Source organism: Cygnus olor, chromosome 5 (assembly GCF_009769625.2).
Source record: "Cygnus olor isolate bCygOlo1 chromosome 5, bCygOlo1.pri.v2, whole genome shotgun sequence".
Classification (NCBI taxonomy): Eukaryota; Metazoa; Chordata; class Aves; order Anseriformes; family Anatidae; genus Cygnus; species Cygnus olor.
The window spans coordinates 16,969,039-16,986,981 of record NC_049173.1 but is presented as its reverse complement, the minus strand read 5'-3'; the positions used below and the strand labels follow the sequence as shown (position 1 = coordinate 16,986,981).

The 17,943-nt window shown below is 37.3% G+C and overlaps 1 protein-coding gene across 5 annotated transcripts; it reads right to left on the bottom strand.

Moving 5' to 3' along the window:
• Nucleotides 1-1,852: 1,852 nt before the first annotated feature.
• ATXN3 (ataxin 3) lies at nt 1,853-17,850 on the bottom strand. Of its 5 annotated transcripts, none has more exons than XM_040557226.1 (11): nt 17,477-17,850; nt 13,846-14,010; nt 13,282-13,326; nt 11,884-11,969; nt 11,377-11,443; nt 8,929-9,016; nt 8,545-8,659; nt 6,625-6,800; nt 6,046-6,169; nt 5,206-5,294; nt 1,853-4,616 (listed from the first exon to the last, which is right to left on the bottom strand). In XM_040557226.1, exons 1-11 carry the CDS (start codon nt 17,498-17,500, stop codon nt 4,522-4,524), a joined length of 1,074 nt encoding a protein of 357 aa, XP_040413160.1. In that variant the 5' UTR covers nt 17,501-17,850; the 3' UTR covers nt 1,853-4,521. The 5 variants fall into 5 exon arrangements, 4 of the variants coding, with proteins under 4 accessions (XP_040413160.1, XP_040413159.1, XP_040413158.1 ...); XM_040557225.1 differs by having other exon boundaries at nt 8,545-8,677; nt 17,477-17,836; XM_040557224.1 differs by lacking the exon at nt 17,477-17,850 and adding an exon at nt 16,978-17,376.
• Nucleotides 17,851-17,943: the final 93 nt, after the last annotated feature.

The window sequence follows — 17,943 nt, the reverse complement described above, 5'->3', positions numbered from 1 at the left end:
ACACTGTTTTGTACATAAGGGGGGTTCATCTAGCAAAAGATAGAATTTCATCAATATTTGCATAAAGACTATCAAAGCTTTCCTCCTTTCTGGTCCAGTAACATCTAAATAATTACACCTCTTGTAAAACCTTTTTATAAGTTTCCCCTTACGAATTTACAGTGGCTGTACCAGGGGAAAAAAAAGTGCAACACATTTACTTTTCTTCAAGTAAATAATACAAAAGCATTTTGATTTTGTGAAAGCAGGTGAAAAGACAGACGGACTTTAACATATTCTGAAGAACTAGAACTGGACAAGGAGAAGTACACTAAATACTGAAGCATTCCCTCAATTCCCCAAATGCAAATAAGGCAAAAAGTGTGTATGCAGGTTAAAAAATAAAGTTTATTGCAAAACGCTTTGCTTTCAAGATAAAAAGTTGGATACAAGAAAACTACTCATTTGAATATAAATAATTAAATATTTGGACTGTTTATACAGTGTAAATGTATTAATATGAAGACCATCAATATGGTTTTAACTCAAACAACTGATCATGTGCATGTGGTGAGAATACATTATCTCTTGGAGTTTATTTTTTTAAAATAATGTTTTATGAGTAGCTATGAAGATTTCCCAGAAGTTAAGCTTATTTAATACAGCACAGTACTGGCTTGTAACATGAACAACCATTTCACAATTCCCTAAAAAAAGTTTCTACTTAGTCTTTTCTTTTCTTGGCTTCTTTTTTGGAATCCTTTAAAGCCAAATTTAAAGCACGTGGTGGTAACAATAATTGTTCAATAATAATACTTACAAATGAGTTCTGGTGCTCCCTAACTCCACTCCCCGTAATATTTCCCACTAAGACCCATTTGTACATTTTCATCAGCATGTTTGAAACAGTTACTAAATAATAGAAAAATCTCAAGACTTCTCGAAATAACTGCAACATTTTCCTGTTCATCTTTTTTTAAAGAGTCCTGTTGACTTTGTAATAAAAAAAATCAGCTTGGAAACAACACTATTTGTTTGAGATATGGAAATAATACTACTTGTTTGTGCAGAAGTTACTTTAAGCACAGCTATTATGCCCACCACTCACCATTTTATAAATTCGTGATAAATGAAATAGTCCAATATTAAAACACATTGGAGACTTAACTTTGTGTTGGTAGTACTCCAGCTGAGAAATCTATATATGCCTTGCAGTGTGAAGCCTGTGAATTAATGAAGTATGAAAAATAACAGAAGCAGCACATGCTAGCTGAAAATTACATTTATACTTGCTGCTTATGTTTTGTTGAAGATGTTCAAATGGCACAGAGCCCAAATGTAGGAGGAGAGTAAGCCAGCTGCATATCAGATTAGTTCCAAGCCCAGAAAAAAAATGACAATTTATATAGTTCATATGTATAATACCATGCCTAACAAGAACTGCATTCAGGCATGACTGCATTACAACACTTTTTCCTCTTACTTTCATTACAAAACCATGAAAGCAGTTTACAGAATTATACTTACAGAACGAATTGTGGAAGATATCTAGCAAGTAGCACTCATTCCCACTATACCTTTGATCTCCACAGGCAGAAAACCACAAATTATGTCAGACTGTGAGGAGAACAGTAAACGTCTGTTGGATGAATGAAGTATGAAGTTCCCTTAAATATCATATCACAACTACAAATCATATTGACAAGTCAATTTGTTTTTTACAATAAGACTTTGGCCTAAAGCTACAACATAGTGAAAAACAATCTTTCAGCTTCAATAGGAATAGGTTCTAAATTAGTAAATATCGTATTTATGAGCATAGTTTAGACATGTTGAGAAGTGTTTATCATTAAAAGAATGAACACCAAGAAAGTGAGATCAGATTTTTTTGTTTTTATTGACAGCTTGTTGGCAGGTCCACACAACTTGAACTTTAGATCTGGGTCATAAAACATGCTCTGTCCAGAATTAGCATTAGTCTTTTCCTTTGGTGCAATTAACACACAGCTTAAATTGTTACCTCTGAACTGCATGACTAGGCAGCTATGCCTACTTTACCAAACTTGACATTCCTCTGAATGTCAGACCGGTGTTTGTACAGTGATGCCGTTTCTCCACAGAAAGGAACATGGTTAGCCCTGTAATCTGACTCACACATTTGTGCTTTTCAGGCACTGTTACTTTATATTCCTCACATATTAAAACACTTGGGTGAAGGAACTTACAAAGTAACATGAAAGTTCAAATCCAAACCTCCATGCTTTAGTGATTACAAAAACATGTAGTTGTCACAGGTTACAGTTAATACATTTCAAGGGGCCTAGATTATTATTTTTTAATATGGCTGCTATACCATATAGCTACAGAAATATTTATGATATTCTTACAGAGGATAAAAGGCTCAAGTTCCAAGAACTGGTATCAAGTAAGTCTTAACAAGCTTTGCCAGCCTACACCTACTTATTAAATGGAGAGTCTTATTTCAGAATCAGTTTATGGCACAACAAAGGAAGGAAAGGTAAAGCTGTGGATAATTTGCAAACAAGCAAAGAAATAATTCAGTGCTTTACAGACTCCTTTTCTGTTTTCAGTTTCATATAAATTTCAATCAGAAATCTACATTCTGAAAAATATAGCATTTCAAAATGGCATTTGCATACATGTAACATTTTAAAGCCACTGTTTGGCTGTATTACTTTAATACATTACAAAGATTGATTACGTGCATGACAGGATTCCTTAAAAAGCAAAATTTTAAATCAACTTCAAAGAAGTACTGCTGTCTCATGTCGAAATTCACATCATCTTACACATACCAGTGGTTATGGTGACATTGTTGGAAATTTAGCATACAGAAAACAGAATTCTGCCCATTTATGTTTAATATAATATTCTAACCTATCAAGAAATCATTGCTGTAAACAGAACTTTACTGAGAAGTAAGAGCCCTTTCATGTACAGTACTACTTTACGCTGAATGTAAATTTCCATCTAACCACCATTCGGTCCATACTAACTTTAATTGTTACTATTGTGTAATGATATAACATCAGAGTATTTTGATATAGAATTTGGGGTTTATCTTCAAAAGATTATTCTGAAAATGCCTGTGCGAACTGTTAATGCATTAAGTGGTATACAGCTTACATACTGTACCTACAACACTTCCATATAATTTATATGTAAACAGAATTTGTATTTCAAGCACCATTTAGGAAAACGAAACTTATCTGAATTGTTGCACTAAGTTGAAAGTCAAGTTTGGTCACCCTATTACACACTCATACTGGGTATCAAAGCAGATGTGTTACAACCAATAGAATAAACTATCCCCCATCCTTTGCTCCCCAGTTTCTCAGCATCAGAAACAGCATGATAAAAAAATTTAAGGTGCATGAATAAAGGCCATTCCTGAAAAAGCTGCAACATTCTGACAGACACTCGAGAAGTATTTTGGAAAGAACACCCACACAGACATAAATATTCATTCTTAAAAGAGCTACTTGCACAGGGGTCACTTCAGACTGCAGGAACGCACGCTGGATATGTGGCACTAGTTTTTATGGCACCCAGATCTTCCCCATGTCCTTTCTCCTAGACCCAGTTAACAGCTCTTTTATACTAAAAGGCCAGAAGAAAGGGTTGAGCTCAGAGAGGAAAAACTCCAGGAGAGATAAAAGAGAAAACCTGTTTAACCCATTATATGTTTACTGTAAAAACAGTGGCGTAAACAGAAGGAGCATAAGAAAAACTAACTAAGCAAATTAAAAAAAAAAAGTAATGGCAATATATCTGCCAAAAAGACAAAATGGCAAAGCAAAAACCCTACTTTAAACATGGATCTGAAACCTACAGTTGGAAATGATAGGAAAACGACAAAGCGTTAGAAGGTCACAAGTCACTGAACATTCAGAAGTAACATTATAATCTACAATACACTAGAGATTTTCTGTTGAATTGCCAAGCATGAAGTTTATGGATTCAGGTTTCTCCTGCAGAATGGGTCATTTCAAAAGTGGACAGCAGGACCAAAAAGTTGACATCAAGTTTATGACTCATTCTGAATGACAAGTTATCTAAGATAAACATAATTTAATTCTTTTCCCATCTCAAGCGTTTTCTTATAATTACTAATTTATGAACATAATTTATTATATATTTTAGTATTAGTATTGAAGGACATCAGCTGACAACATTTTTTGTCTTCTTTTGTGTTCTCTAGATAATTCTTCAAAACAATTTAAATTTGCTTTTTAAATGCAAGTTACAACTGCTACATATCTACCTTCAGCCACAGGAGTAGTTTAAGTAATTTTAACAAGCTACTCTTGTGAACAGATATTCTGTAGCAGGAGTGCTACAGTTTTCTAAATTAGTGCAAACTTTTTGACATTTGCAGATTCCCTCTAAATTCTGAGCTCCAGCCCCCTTTCATTCCTGCTTCCAAAACTCTGAAATGAACCCTGCTCGTGCAACATCCACACAGTAAGATTATAATGGAGACTTAGTGTTTTGACAATAGAGGATGGGAAAATTGTGATGTCATTTCTTCTCTTCAGTATTCAAGTGGTTTCTAACAGATTCCAGAGACATGTTCATAGCTGCTTGAAGCATGTCTTCTTCACTCATATCACCCCCTAAAGAAAACAAAATTATATGCATATAAATTGTAAGAAATGCACAGAGGCAGTTCTCAACAGCAGTTAAATGTTTTTTTTGTTCCTTCTGTTCGTATCTATCCTGTTCCTCCCTCCCTCCTGAAACTATTTTTTTTCTTTTTTTAAAAAAACATTTAATTAAAACTATAATTGAACATTTTACACTTAGGTTTCCATGCACAGTAGTTAGTTTGAATCAAGTCATGCACACAAATTTTGGATCACCAGTACTTAATAGCGACAAAGCTTACATACAGATCCCACCACAGATTAGTTTCCTGAATTATGCCCCAGCCAAACTAAGCAACAATAAGCAAAGCCAGAACTCAAATTGTCTGATAATTCACTCTGAAACAGGATATTGACATTCACAGCAGAATAGGCTTTTCAAAGAAAGCGATCCTTTCCTTTACCACCAAAAAAGAGCAACAGCTGTGATGCATAGTCAGAACAGCTGCTGGGGTGAGAAAGCAGGCAGGCAAGGAAAATTAGGAAGCAGTGCATAACACAAGGGTGAAAAAAACCTTATAAATATTTCAGAGTTGGAAATACGTTTAAAAAACAATACCTGGGTCGGCTTCCAGAGTGCTTGAGCTTATAGCTGGCTTATCTTGTAGGTTCAGGGTCTGATCTTGCTGCGGCAGCTGTTGTTGCTGCCTGAAATAATTATAAATTTATAAGAAAATAAAGTTAATATCAGACTTGATAGTATGAATCCTGAATCCTATATCTCATTGTAAGGAAGGCCAAGAATGAGAAGTAGTATAAGCTGCTGTTTGGTATAATAACACACCCATACTTGAAATCTCTTAAATTGTTTCCCCCTGCTAGCCTTCAGACTTCTGTTCTCCCAACATTATATTCTAAATTGCACTTTTCCCAGAACTCGTGCTTTATCCTCTCATGCAAAATCTAACTTCTCTTATCTATAGCATTTCTCCCTGGTCTTAATTTCCTTCATCACTACAAAATAGAGACAAGGAAAAGCTACAACAACACCACAAGAATGTGTTAAGAACACAAAAGTGAAGCATTACCTAGATGACTTCCATGTGATGCTCAGTAGAGACATCACTACCAGAAGCAAAGTCTTAGAGCAAGAACATTTTCCTTCCAAAAAATGACTATGCAAGTTATTTACAGGATTTCGTGTGAAAATACTGTAACGCATTCATTTGCTTCCCTTCTCAAGATTGATATTGCACTCCTAATAGTCACTCTATTTACAGGCTTAATTTCTCTATAGGAACCATCCTGGAAGAGCAAAATTCTGGTATAATATGAAAGCCTGTTAAGAGACAAAAGTTAAGCTGGACCTCAGTCAGAAACCCACCCAGAGCCCAAAAGCACTGAACAATAAGACATTTACTTCCCAAATGCAGTTTTAGTTTTCTATCAGCTACTTTACTTTTCAAAATATGCTTGTCTTCTCCTTCGCAGTTCTTCTGAAGAAAGGGAGTCTGTCTGACTGGTGTGTGGTGACTGAGGAACATTCGTTGATAATGAGTTCAAGCACTCACTTCGACGACAACCTAAAAATCAGAACAAGACATATCCTACTAATCACAGCAAAATGAAGTTTGCAAAAACCAGAGCTTAAAAAAAAGCCCCCCCCCCCCCCCAAAAAAAAAAAAAAACAACAAAACAACACACCCCACCCTCCTCAAAGTGACTTGTTAGTGAAATAAGCACCTAAGCTAACTTCACTGCCATACTCTCTCCTTAGGACTGTTTTCCTTTCCTCCTACCACCCTTTGCCAATTTGTTCTTGCCTCCTAATGATCAATGCTAACATGAAAGTTGCAACTTTTCAAAAAGCAGGAAGCAAGATGCTACAAGAAAGTCTGGATTATCCTTCCAGGCCTCAAAGCCAGTCTATTCAGAGAGCTTGAAGCATACTGAAAGAGCGGCTGACTGAAGCTGATTTCAGTAGCTGCTGAAGCATAAGCAACATGAATGCTAAGTGAAATTTAAATGAGCACTGCACCTTGCATGCTGAGTTGAATGGCTCTACGAAGATCAGCCTCTTCATCTTCCATATCAATTTCCTGCCTACTTAGAGCCAGGGCTCTTTGAAAATTCTCCTCATCTTCATCTAACATGCTTGTTCCATCAAAAGGATGGTTAACTTCTATTGCTTGGTCCACATCACTTCTGGGTAGCCTGTGAAGTCAATACATTTAAGACATTCAGACAGTAATCATACTTTGAGATTTAAAGTAAATATTTTGTGCTGATTTAACTATTTATTTTTAAACTTTGGAAAAAATCTATTGTGCTAATCTGTTACACATATTTTCTCAGTTCTATACAAAACAAACATGAAAAAACTGCAATCATAGCCTTTGGCTGTAAAATGAAGATACTGAAACCCTGAACCTATGTATATATGTTGATGAGAATCTGCTTAATAGGAAAAACTTCAAAAGTAGTAGTGCTATAAAAGCCAGGAATATTTTTATTTGAACCCATTGCTAGTAAGATAGCTACACCAGCAGATAATAGTGCATGTGGTCTCTTCCTTAGTAATCTTTAATGACTATACTACAGTCAAAGATCCTCTGTAGACTATACATACTTTTCACATCACTGCCAAGTAGTTTACTGTTTGTATTCCATCAATTCACAACACCATAGTTTACCTTTATGAAGTGGAAGAAATAATAATGAACTTGTTCCTTTGAAAACAGCTTATGCTTTTTTTTTTTTTTTTTGGAAATCAGTATGCAATTTATTCACAATGAAAATGGGATAAAATTATTTTAAATAGTACATCATGTGCTCTTGTAGATCAATTACCATCAACGATAGTTTGGTAAGGTTGGCTAACCTACTCTACTATAGTTGGAAAAATCAATCATCACAGAAATATTTGGACTGGAAGGGACCTTAAAGATCATCTAGTTCCAATGCCCTGCCATGGGCAGGGACATTTTCCACTAGGTCAGGTCGCTCAAAGCCCCATCTGACCCGGCTTTGAACATCCAGGGCCAGTCACGTACAACTTCTACGGGTAACCTGCTCTTATCTATTCATACTGCCTGCAGAGGCATTTTGGTTTTAGCCTCTTTGCTTACTCTTAATATCACAACTGTAAAACACACTTAGGTAAAGCACTGACTATTCATTAAGACTTACGTGAATACAGCTACAGGAAGAAACCCAGTAAGTTTTATCTGTATTTCCTATTAAAAAGTTTGCATTAACACTTGATGACAGACTGCTTCAGCATAAGGTACTATCATACAACATATACTACTGCCAGTCAAGTAAAACCACAAAACCTGCGAATTCAGTTCAGTCACACTACTTTCTGACAAAAAACAGAGTGGTTACCATTTAAATTCCCAACCCTGGCTGAGGCCTCAATATACTATTGTACGATTAAATCATCTGTCATCAGTTAATACAATGCTGTTCAGAAAAGCTATTTTTATTCTTCAGAATATTTGCATTTCCGTCACTTCATGGCTCAAGCCCAATCTGGACAGTAGTCCGAATGTACTGAGAACACTTTAGAATTGGTGAAATACTTGCACTGCTTTCAGCAATGATTTTGCAATTATTCTACTTTGCTACATGTACTCTTAACACTTGCATGCACTCTGCTGAATTAAGGGAGTTCCATGTGTTACATGGAGGAGTTGATTACAATCACTTCTAACTTCTAGAAAACTTCTAGACTGGGTAACAAAGGCAAAAAAATGCAAATTATTACGGCATTTTTTGCACACTTAAAAATGCACTGTTTGTTACTCCACTAATTTGGTTTCATAGTGTGCAATAGCAGAAAACATTGAACTAAAGGTACTTCTAATTACATCTTAAGAGGGTTGTCTCCATGTAGACATTTATCATAGAAACAAATCACACTGAACATTATTAAAATGAAATCTTTATACCTTACCTCTGTTCTCTTGACTGTGCTGTCTCTTCCCCAATTAGTTTTGGTCTCTGCACCTGCTGTACCCGAATCATCTGCAATAGCTGATCAGCCTCACAGTCTGGCAGGTCACCTTTTACTACAAATATGGAATAACCTGAGAAAAATAAATTGTAAGTCTACAGCATTAAGGTGCACACATCAATACTCTAAAATGCACATTTATATGGAATACAATGTGCAATTTATTAAAATGTAAGGCTCTACCTTTCATTATAAGGACTTGGGTTATTTCACTATTTCAGTAACAAAACTAAGGGTAATTAACTCAATTCATAAAGTTCTAATAAATAATGATTATTACCTACTTTTAGTTAATGAAATTTAACATCTGCAAGTTACTATTACCTTCCTGTTGTAATTGAGCCAAGAAAAGTGCAAGATATGTATCTGATATTAGTTCTGGACCCATCAAGAGAGAGTTCAAGTTAAACCACTGTAATTAAGAAAAAAAGGTTTGAGAGAACAAATTAGCATAAAGATTACTCTGTAATCCATTTCTGTACAATGTGGTCATTTTCTATGATGGAATATCCAACTCAGTCTAGTAAATAAATCATCAAATTAATAGTCTTTTGAAGCACAATACCTATACTGCTAAAAGTCTCCCTTCAAATACTCTTCAGCTAACAGGAGATCTGAAGCGTGGAAATTATTGCATGTTCTCTCCCATTACTCGACACTGGTACCAGGAAACACATTAAAACAAAAATCTAGATATAACAGCAGAAGAATCATTTTAGACATAAATCTAAAATACTCCTTAATCCTAGTTTTAAAACTTCTAAGAGATTGATGAAGGAAGAAATCTTTCATCAATTAATACTCTATCTTAATAGATTAGTAGATGCAGGAAACAAGTTGAACTCTTCCCATTATATTAATTAAACATGATGCCTTTAATAGTTGATGATACTGAAAACTATGGTTTACATCTGGATAATTTTTAAATTTAAAAATTAAGAAAAAGTGAACTCAAATATAATACGTCAATAATATAACATAATATTACAATAGTTGACACTCGAGAAATATACACAAGATATTTCCAGTTCCCTGAAGACAACTAGTCGGTGATAACACTTCCACTAGGGACAAACATGCTAAATAGGTATAGTAAAATACTCTGTCTTTAAAATCCCATATATATTGCAATCAATTTGAAGAACTTTTTTATACCATACCCATTCAATATTATTCAATCTGAACTAGAGAGCACAATTTCAGACAGCAGAAGAATTCAATCTCCATTCTCAAAAAAAGGCATTTGTCTACCTAAACTTCTGTATATGCAGTCATACACTTGCAGTCAGGCCCATACTGTAAGTCACCTCTGTTTCAGGTGATTATCTACCCATCTGTCATCAAATCAATTGAATTCTCAGTCTAAAAACCCCTTCCCACTGGAATAAGGTAAGAAAACCACCGGTGTAGGAGTGGGGTAAGAATTAAAAGGTTATGTAAACATACATGACAGACAGATTACTGATAAACTCTTAACATAGTATGGAGGAGAAAGGTCTGGTGAACTAATTTTGCTTTAACTGTAATAGAAAAGAAGGTCAAAGCCTTAAGTCTATCTATTTTGTCTCTCCCTTCTCATTACTCTCTAGATAACACAACCTTGAATTGCTTTGTGTAGCTACAAGCTGCAGGTGCAAGCAAAATACATCCCTCCTCCAACTGAAGAAGTTTTAAGCTAGAATGGTATCAAAAAAGTTCCAGCTGATGTGGTTGTATTTATGCTAGGGAACATTCCCATAGCTTTGAGGGACCATTCAGCCTTTTCAATTTCAAATACACAAAAAATGCCTTTAAACAATTATCAGCTATACTTTACAACTAAACCAGAACAGTAGTTTGCTTACTCACAGGAATAATTGCATTTCTTTTAAACTGGATGACAACATACGTAGCCAGCACTTGGAAAACCGAATTGGCAGAGTGACTCCCACCCACTATGTTAGAATTTAAGAGCTTACTTCATGAACAGTTTATGACAAAAACAAAAACAAAGCCCACCACACCAAACCAACTAATTTATGTTGTGCAGAAGCTTATGCAGCATGACCCATAACAATTTTTGGCTACTGAAAAACGACTGCACTGGCGTTACAGGAGACCTGCATGTGACTTGAGTTATGATGTATGTACCACGCAGGTGTTTGGCCACCCCTTGCTTTTAATAGTTATTTCCTGCTTATCATACAACTGCTTCAGATAGTTTTCAAAAACAGTGAAAAGCTGTGATTCTACTTTCCCCAACCTTATCCTTTGGATACCCTTAAATACTAAGGATTATAAATATTCATTAATACAGTGCAACTTTGAATTTTTACTTCTATCTATTGTCCATTTAAACATACAAAGGGCTATTGGCAACTCATTTTTACAATGTTGATAATGTAGTCCATTAAATAAGCTTGCATTTACAGGAATCCTAATCTTTATCTAAGACTTCTCCCTCTTCCATACAAACATTTTTCTGCTATTCTTCATGCAGAAAAGCAAGAAAAGAACTTGAGAGGTCACAGAGACTCTATCTCAGCTGCAGCTTCTTATAGGACAGGTTCACTGGGGAATAGATCCTAGGATCTTTCCCCAGGCTAACATTCACGAAAAGCTGCCTGGCATTTTTGTGATATAACAAACATTCACTAAAATCTTTTGTTATTACTATTACATTAAAGCAAATTGCAGCAAAAGCCTGCAAAATGCCAACACATGGTCTACTTGCAACCGTTTTTTCCACCCCCACTCTGAAGTCAATTTTTAAATAAAAAAAGACAGTGTCACCTGTTTTCCTAACTTTCGAACTGTAAACCAGTGTTCCTTATAATTACAAATAAATGATTTTTCATTTCTGTAAAAAGAAAAACAAAAAGGTATAGATAAAATTAAATAATATTGGAGCGCATATTAATGTATAAGTCTTTTGCTACCACTAATTTAAACTTGCATAATAAAATTTCAGTAATACAATTGCTGACATTACAGAATATTCATACTGCTTTTGTAACTTACAATATTTATAAAGTTGTCCTTTTTATCACATCCATATTACTGAAATCTCATCCCTGTGATGCCACAGATACTAAGATGTCATAAAGGCACACAGGAGAGGTGCTCATACCCACCAGCAAAAGAAAAAAAAAATCAAAGGCAGAGTAGAAAAAAAAACACACCAGGATACAACAGAGCTTGAAACAGTAATTTTAAAGACACAGAACTAAATCACTGATTGTCAGTATTTTTCCATAAAATGGAAGCAGGGTGCTAAAAATAATAATAAAAGAGTCTTACATAGGATCGATCCCAAGCCTCTGATACTCTGGGCTGTTGAAGAGGATTAGTTCTAAACCCCAAACTTTCAAGGCATTGCTTATGACCTGTCAAAAAACAACACTTTTTAATGAGTTAAACCAATCAAATCTAATTTGAGCAACTGCAACTATTTTAGCCACTGTCAACACTTGTATTTTTCTCAGAGTTTTGATTTCAAAACATTGCTAGGAAAACTAGGAATCACATTATACAAATTGCAACTGTCATGAATTTACACGCTAATATAACACGCCTACCATAGAGGGAGTAACAAAGCTATGATTTAACTAAGACATGTTAATAAACTTACTCCCCCAGTCAAAGCTGTAATTTCACCTCCCACAAATACTAATATCGTCATCTCTCTGCTCTCAATGTACTGCTCTGCCCTCCCTCTCCACTCAGTGCAACGTCATCTTTCTCCACAGTAACAACTTGAAATTCGCACCACTGGAAGGTCACAGCACCAACTCAGGCTCATTACCACAGAGTTACTGCTAGTGTTTTTAGGTTGACTATCCCAATTCATTTTAAAGGCCTGTCTATCAAAGCTTTCTGATCAATCTAAAGACTTTAAACTTTGCTTTTACTATATGGGAAAGGAACAGAAATATAACAAAATCCTGGGCATTGGTATAGCTTATAAGCTTTTCCCATATCTTAAGACATCAAAATTGGTATTCTGTTAATATTTTAGTTTATTTCAAAGTCATTTTGAAAGGTAATCAGCAGATTTGAAAATAAAAGTTAAATGAACTCTTTTACAAGAACTCTTTAATGCTATTTGTAATAATGCTGTAAAAAATTTTAAATCAACAATTCATCTGCCTTTCAGCCAGCAAGTTACGTAGCAAGTGAGCAAAGCAATGACAGGACAAAAAAGGTAGAATATACGGAAGGGTTTTTTCCAGCTTCAGTACTGCAGCAACACCATCAAGAATACAAGAAATGCTAAACTGTTAATCATTTTTCACAGAGTAGAAATACAGTCCTGCCCTACATCAGACAATAAGGAAGACAGAGGCTTTGCTCTCAAGGGATTCTGGCAAGCACCTCTCAAAGCTATAGAGACAGCCAAAGGTGCAAAGCTTAGCTAACAGCTCGATTCCAGACACAAGCCCCAGTTCAGTGTTCAACACCTTTTTTTGGTGTTCTGGTTTAAGTATTTCCTATTACTTACTTCTCCATTACACTCCTTAAAACAAAACAAAAACCTTTGTTTCTACTGTGGCTGGAGAGTGCTGTAAAAACTGGAATGGAGGTATGTCAGCTTCTTCCATTCTGCAGATCACTGCGATAACCCTGTAACCACTGCCACGTGCGAAATCACATATATTGCATAAAGAAAAAAATCTGTCAGTATAGAACAATGCTTACTTGAATTGAGAAGAATCCACTATCATCCATATTTACAGAAGGCTGCTGCTCAGCATGAGATTGGGAGGGAGAAAAGAGAAATGCGGTGGTCAGAAAGAATTCAACTTCAAGAAAAAAAAACTGCAAATATGTAAACTAATTATTTCCTACTCAGTAAGGCTGATTACAATGCCCAAATATGCTTATTAATTAAAACCTCAAACATTTAAATTAGAAATGCTTAGTGCTTAAAGGACAGACAGGCATGGAAGATTGTTCCCATCTCTGCCACTAGTTTACAAAAACATAAGGCAAAATTCTTGTCCTTGCCATGCCTGACCTTCCCACCTGTAAGATGATGATAATGTAGCCACCCCCCCCACCCTTTTTTTTAAGGATTACTGTAAAGCTATACTAGTAACAATTAAAAATGACAAATCTGAAATACTTGAGTGGAAATATCTATAAACTTAAGAAACATCAGCAAAAGAAATGAACCTTCTATAACTACAAAAAATAGCAAGCCTGTGCTACACAATATTAAATTTCAGGCAAATGTCAAACCTCAAATTACAAAGACTTTACCTGTAAAAATGTTCTATATTCTTCACTAGACACTCCTCCCTCTGCCATTCTCATTCTTTCTTCCTCATCCAACTGCTGTGCAATGGAAGATAACTCAACAGGGCTAAAATACTCTCCTTGTAGCAAATTATTCAGGCAGTGCTGAGCACACAATGAGCCTTCTTGCTAACATTGGAAAAGAAAGAAACACCAAAGCAATGACAAAAGCATGTTAATGTTTTGGTCTGAAAAAACATTCAATGATTTAAATCTCTCAAACTTTCCCTCCACTCCCCCCACCATCGTATTTTCTTTAGATGTATTACAGTGCAACCTGTAGAATACACCCCCGATCCTCACCCCACACAAATACGATGGGGTAAAGCCACTGCTGTATTTCCTAGAAGGAAATAAATTCCAAGTAAAAGTGTTTTTGGAAAATACTGTAAAATTGCCTATGGCCTGACCAAGTCACACAAGTACTTTGCAACCAGCAGGATAATGGATTCTGCCCTCTTCTAAACTACCACGGTATGAAAGAGGAAGCTTTTTTTTTTTCCTCCTAATTCCCAGTAACAAATATTCTCAGCAACAGAGACTCTTGCTCTTTGTTAAACTTCTCATGAGCACCAGGTGCAGCTATCAGCAATCTGCTCTCCACATGTGGTTAAATAAATGCAGACCATTAAGACTTCAAAGAGATTTAAAAGTATACATCTACAGAATTTGTTTCCTTTCTTTCAGGTTACTCACCCAGTTCAGGTTGTAACCAACTCATTTACTGCTCTGAAAGTGATAAAGTGTTGGAAGAGTAGGAAATCTCATTTTCCATATGCAATTTACAAACAGAAACTAGGTAAGAGAAGCTAGTACCTACTGGTTGTAAAATCTTGCTCACAATGATGAGACAGCAAGAAAAAAAAAGAATTTAGCATATTCAACACTGAAAATGTTTTTGGATAAACTATTTAAACACAAAACATCCAGCATACTGGAGATCACAAAAATTAATACAGAATTTTTAGACTGTCAACCCAAGTTTAAAAATGAATAAATTATAAACAGTCATCATTTTGTTGCACAGATTAAAACCAAATCTGAATGAATGCATGTTAGGCTCTACCATTTCATACGTGCGGATAAAATACTGTCTTGTTAAAAGAGAGAAATTATAGTTTCCCATCAAAAGCAATCTTTCTTTAAGAAATAAACTGTGAGAGAAAGACAAGATTAACATCAGTTTTAAAATGCATCTTTACTCTTTGTTTTAATCAATGCTCAGTTTTATTTATAAGATTGTGCATTAAAACAAATGTATTAAAACAAAAAACCTCAAAGAATGAAAACCAGCCCCCCACCCTGCCAAACCCACAGAAACTAATACAAGAGCCTGCCTTAGAGGAATACTCTTTAAACAGCCATGAAAGCAATATACAAGTCACATGCGTGAATCTCTCATGGTCTCCCTTACAGCAGGAACCTGGAAAGTTCCCTTTATTCCACATTACAAAATCATCACTCAATTGAGCAGTGAGTTAAAGCTGGAGCAGCTGTACAGCCAGGGTACAATGGAATTTAGAAGCGTCATCCTCCGCAGCTCCTCCAGCTCATCTTCTCCCCACAACAAGAAACTCAAGACACAGCAGCTCTGGTCCTATTGGGACCAGAGCCCTGTTGCTGGCCATGTGATAAAACTAAAGCAGTGGAACCTGCTCAAGAATCACAGGCTTCTTCACCAGAGCTGTACGAAACCATTAGAAACAAACCAGTATCTATAGGATACCTTTGAAATGGAGTTTTATTGCAGGCTTAAAACATGTCACTGAAAGGGCCTTTCTGTACTTGTATAGAAAGAGTTTTATCTTCAAAGTGAAAACAATGTTTGTATGCACAATCTGTATAAGTGCAGAAGAGAAAATTGATCTTACAGTTTGTAAGAGATGTTACTTTCATTGCTTTCATGCAGAGAATTCTGTATCCTTCCATAATCTGAAATCCCCCTGTTGAAACCTACTCTGATATAAACTGCTGTCCTGCTTCCAGTGTTTTCAACCACTTGAATGCTATCAAAGACAGGTCCAACTTTTACACTGAGGGCTCCTTAAATCCAGAGTATTCCTACATTTTTTGCACTGTCACTCCCCTGTTACAAGTGCCACATTGCTTAGGTCTTCATTTAGTTGAAAGTGTATCAATTTCCTTTATAAATACCATATTTTCTCATCCTTTTTTTTAAATTGAAATATCTTTAGCGTGCAAATTCAAGTGGGGTGTGCATGTGTACATTCAGCATTTTAAGTATTTTGACAGGACATGAAATTGTGTGCTTGATGGAAAAAAAAAATACCCCCTAAGAAAAAAGACAAAGGTTCAGGTAAAGTTCCCCTATAATAACAACAACAAATGTATGTATTTGGTAGTCTAATTTAAAACAGGCACACAGGCACTTTGCTAACTGCATAACCAACTTACTAATAAGCACTTACGTTCCACATTCACGTGAGACACAAAAACAACCAGAAAACCCACAGCCGAAACCAGCAGCAGCTGTGAACGACAGTTTATAACTTGGAATCTAGCATGCTCCATCACTTTGATTTCAGCAGTTTTTAATTCCAAAACTACAAAGCAATTTTACTTGTGAGAACTTGAAGTTTCAGTTACCATTTTGTCATGCAACAGGCCAGGCAAGACAAAAGGAAGGTGCGCTTGTTTTCAGCTCATTGTCAAACCTCGACTGGGACTCAAGGTCACTGTAGCACAGGGTGTAACAGCTGAAATCCAACACGTATCCCCTGAACAGCAGCTGTTTAACATCATGGTGTCTGGTAAATTTTGTTACCCAAACCCAGCCTGAAAGAACATTCTTCAGGTTCTACTGATTCTAGGAAAGAAATTTTAGAAGTTGGCTTACTTTATTCATTAAGTAAACCAACAAGTATCCATGAGAACAATATACAGAGACTAGTACTACCCTTAAGACAATAAAAGCATCAGCAAATTACATGAAAAACAACTAAGTTTCACACTGAGGCACAAACAGCTCCTATTTGGGAACTCTGCTAAATCACGGTAGCTTCCAGAAGCACGTCCTCCAAAACAGGAAGCTGCCTGGCACCCAGAAGCCCAGTATCCGAGTTAGGATTTCCTTACCAGCACTCCATTTCCTCGCTCATTACACAACCTAAACCGAGGCAGGTTCAGTCGAGAAGCAACCAAGAAACCAAAAACCGTTCTGCTTGTCACTGCTCGTCTACACTGGAGGCTCTCTTCAAGACACAACGGCATGCACCTGAGCACACCCCAGGCCCGTTCCTAAAGCCCCCGAGACGTGCACGGGGCGAGGAGGTGCTGAGGCCCAGCCCTGCCTCTCTCCGAGCCCTGGCGGCAGCTCCTTTCCCCACAGGGCACCGCGGAGGAGGAAGAAGAGGAGGAGGAGGGGGGGGGGGAGAAGCCGCAGCTCCGCGCTGCCAGAGGAAGGCTGCCCTGCCGGGGGAACACCCTCACAGCCTGCCCCAGGGCTATGGGGGCTCCAGAGGCAGCGCGGGGAGGTGAGGTCCGGCCGCCGCCCCACCTCGGCTCCTCAGGGAGGGCACCCCCGGCCCGGCCGCGCCGCCCCCCGCCGTTGGAGCCCCCCCAGCCCCTCACTCACCCGCTCGTGGAAGATCGCCTCCATGTTTACTGCCAACGGCCGCCGCCTCCCGTGCCCCCCGCAGCCAACCAAAGCTCGCCTCGCCGGGCGCCGCGCGGGCCCCCTGCCGGCGGGGAGGGGGAGTGCGCTGATTAGCGCCTGGCTGATTAACGCCTGGCTAATTAACGCCGGGCTCCTTCCCGAGGTAACGACGCGAACCGAGGGACGCCCTCGGCTTCCTGCTCAGCCAGTCCTGAGTGCCGCGTGGGGCCCAGGCTGGAAACAGCGCAGCGAGGGCAGCTCCCTCGGCGCTCCGCCCAGCCAGCCTGGGCGGCCACGGGGAAGGAAAGTCCTCCTCGTTCAAAAAAAAAAAACACAAACAAAACACAACAAAAACAGCTGTAAAACAACAACAAAAAATCCCTACCAACTGCCTTTTGGGCCATTTTAAAGTATCCCCTTGAAGTCCACCTCATAAATTAGCTACA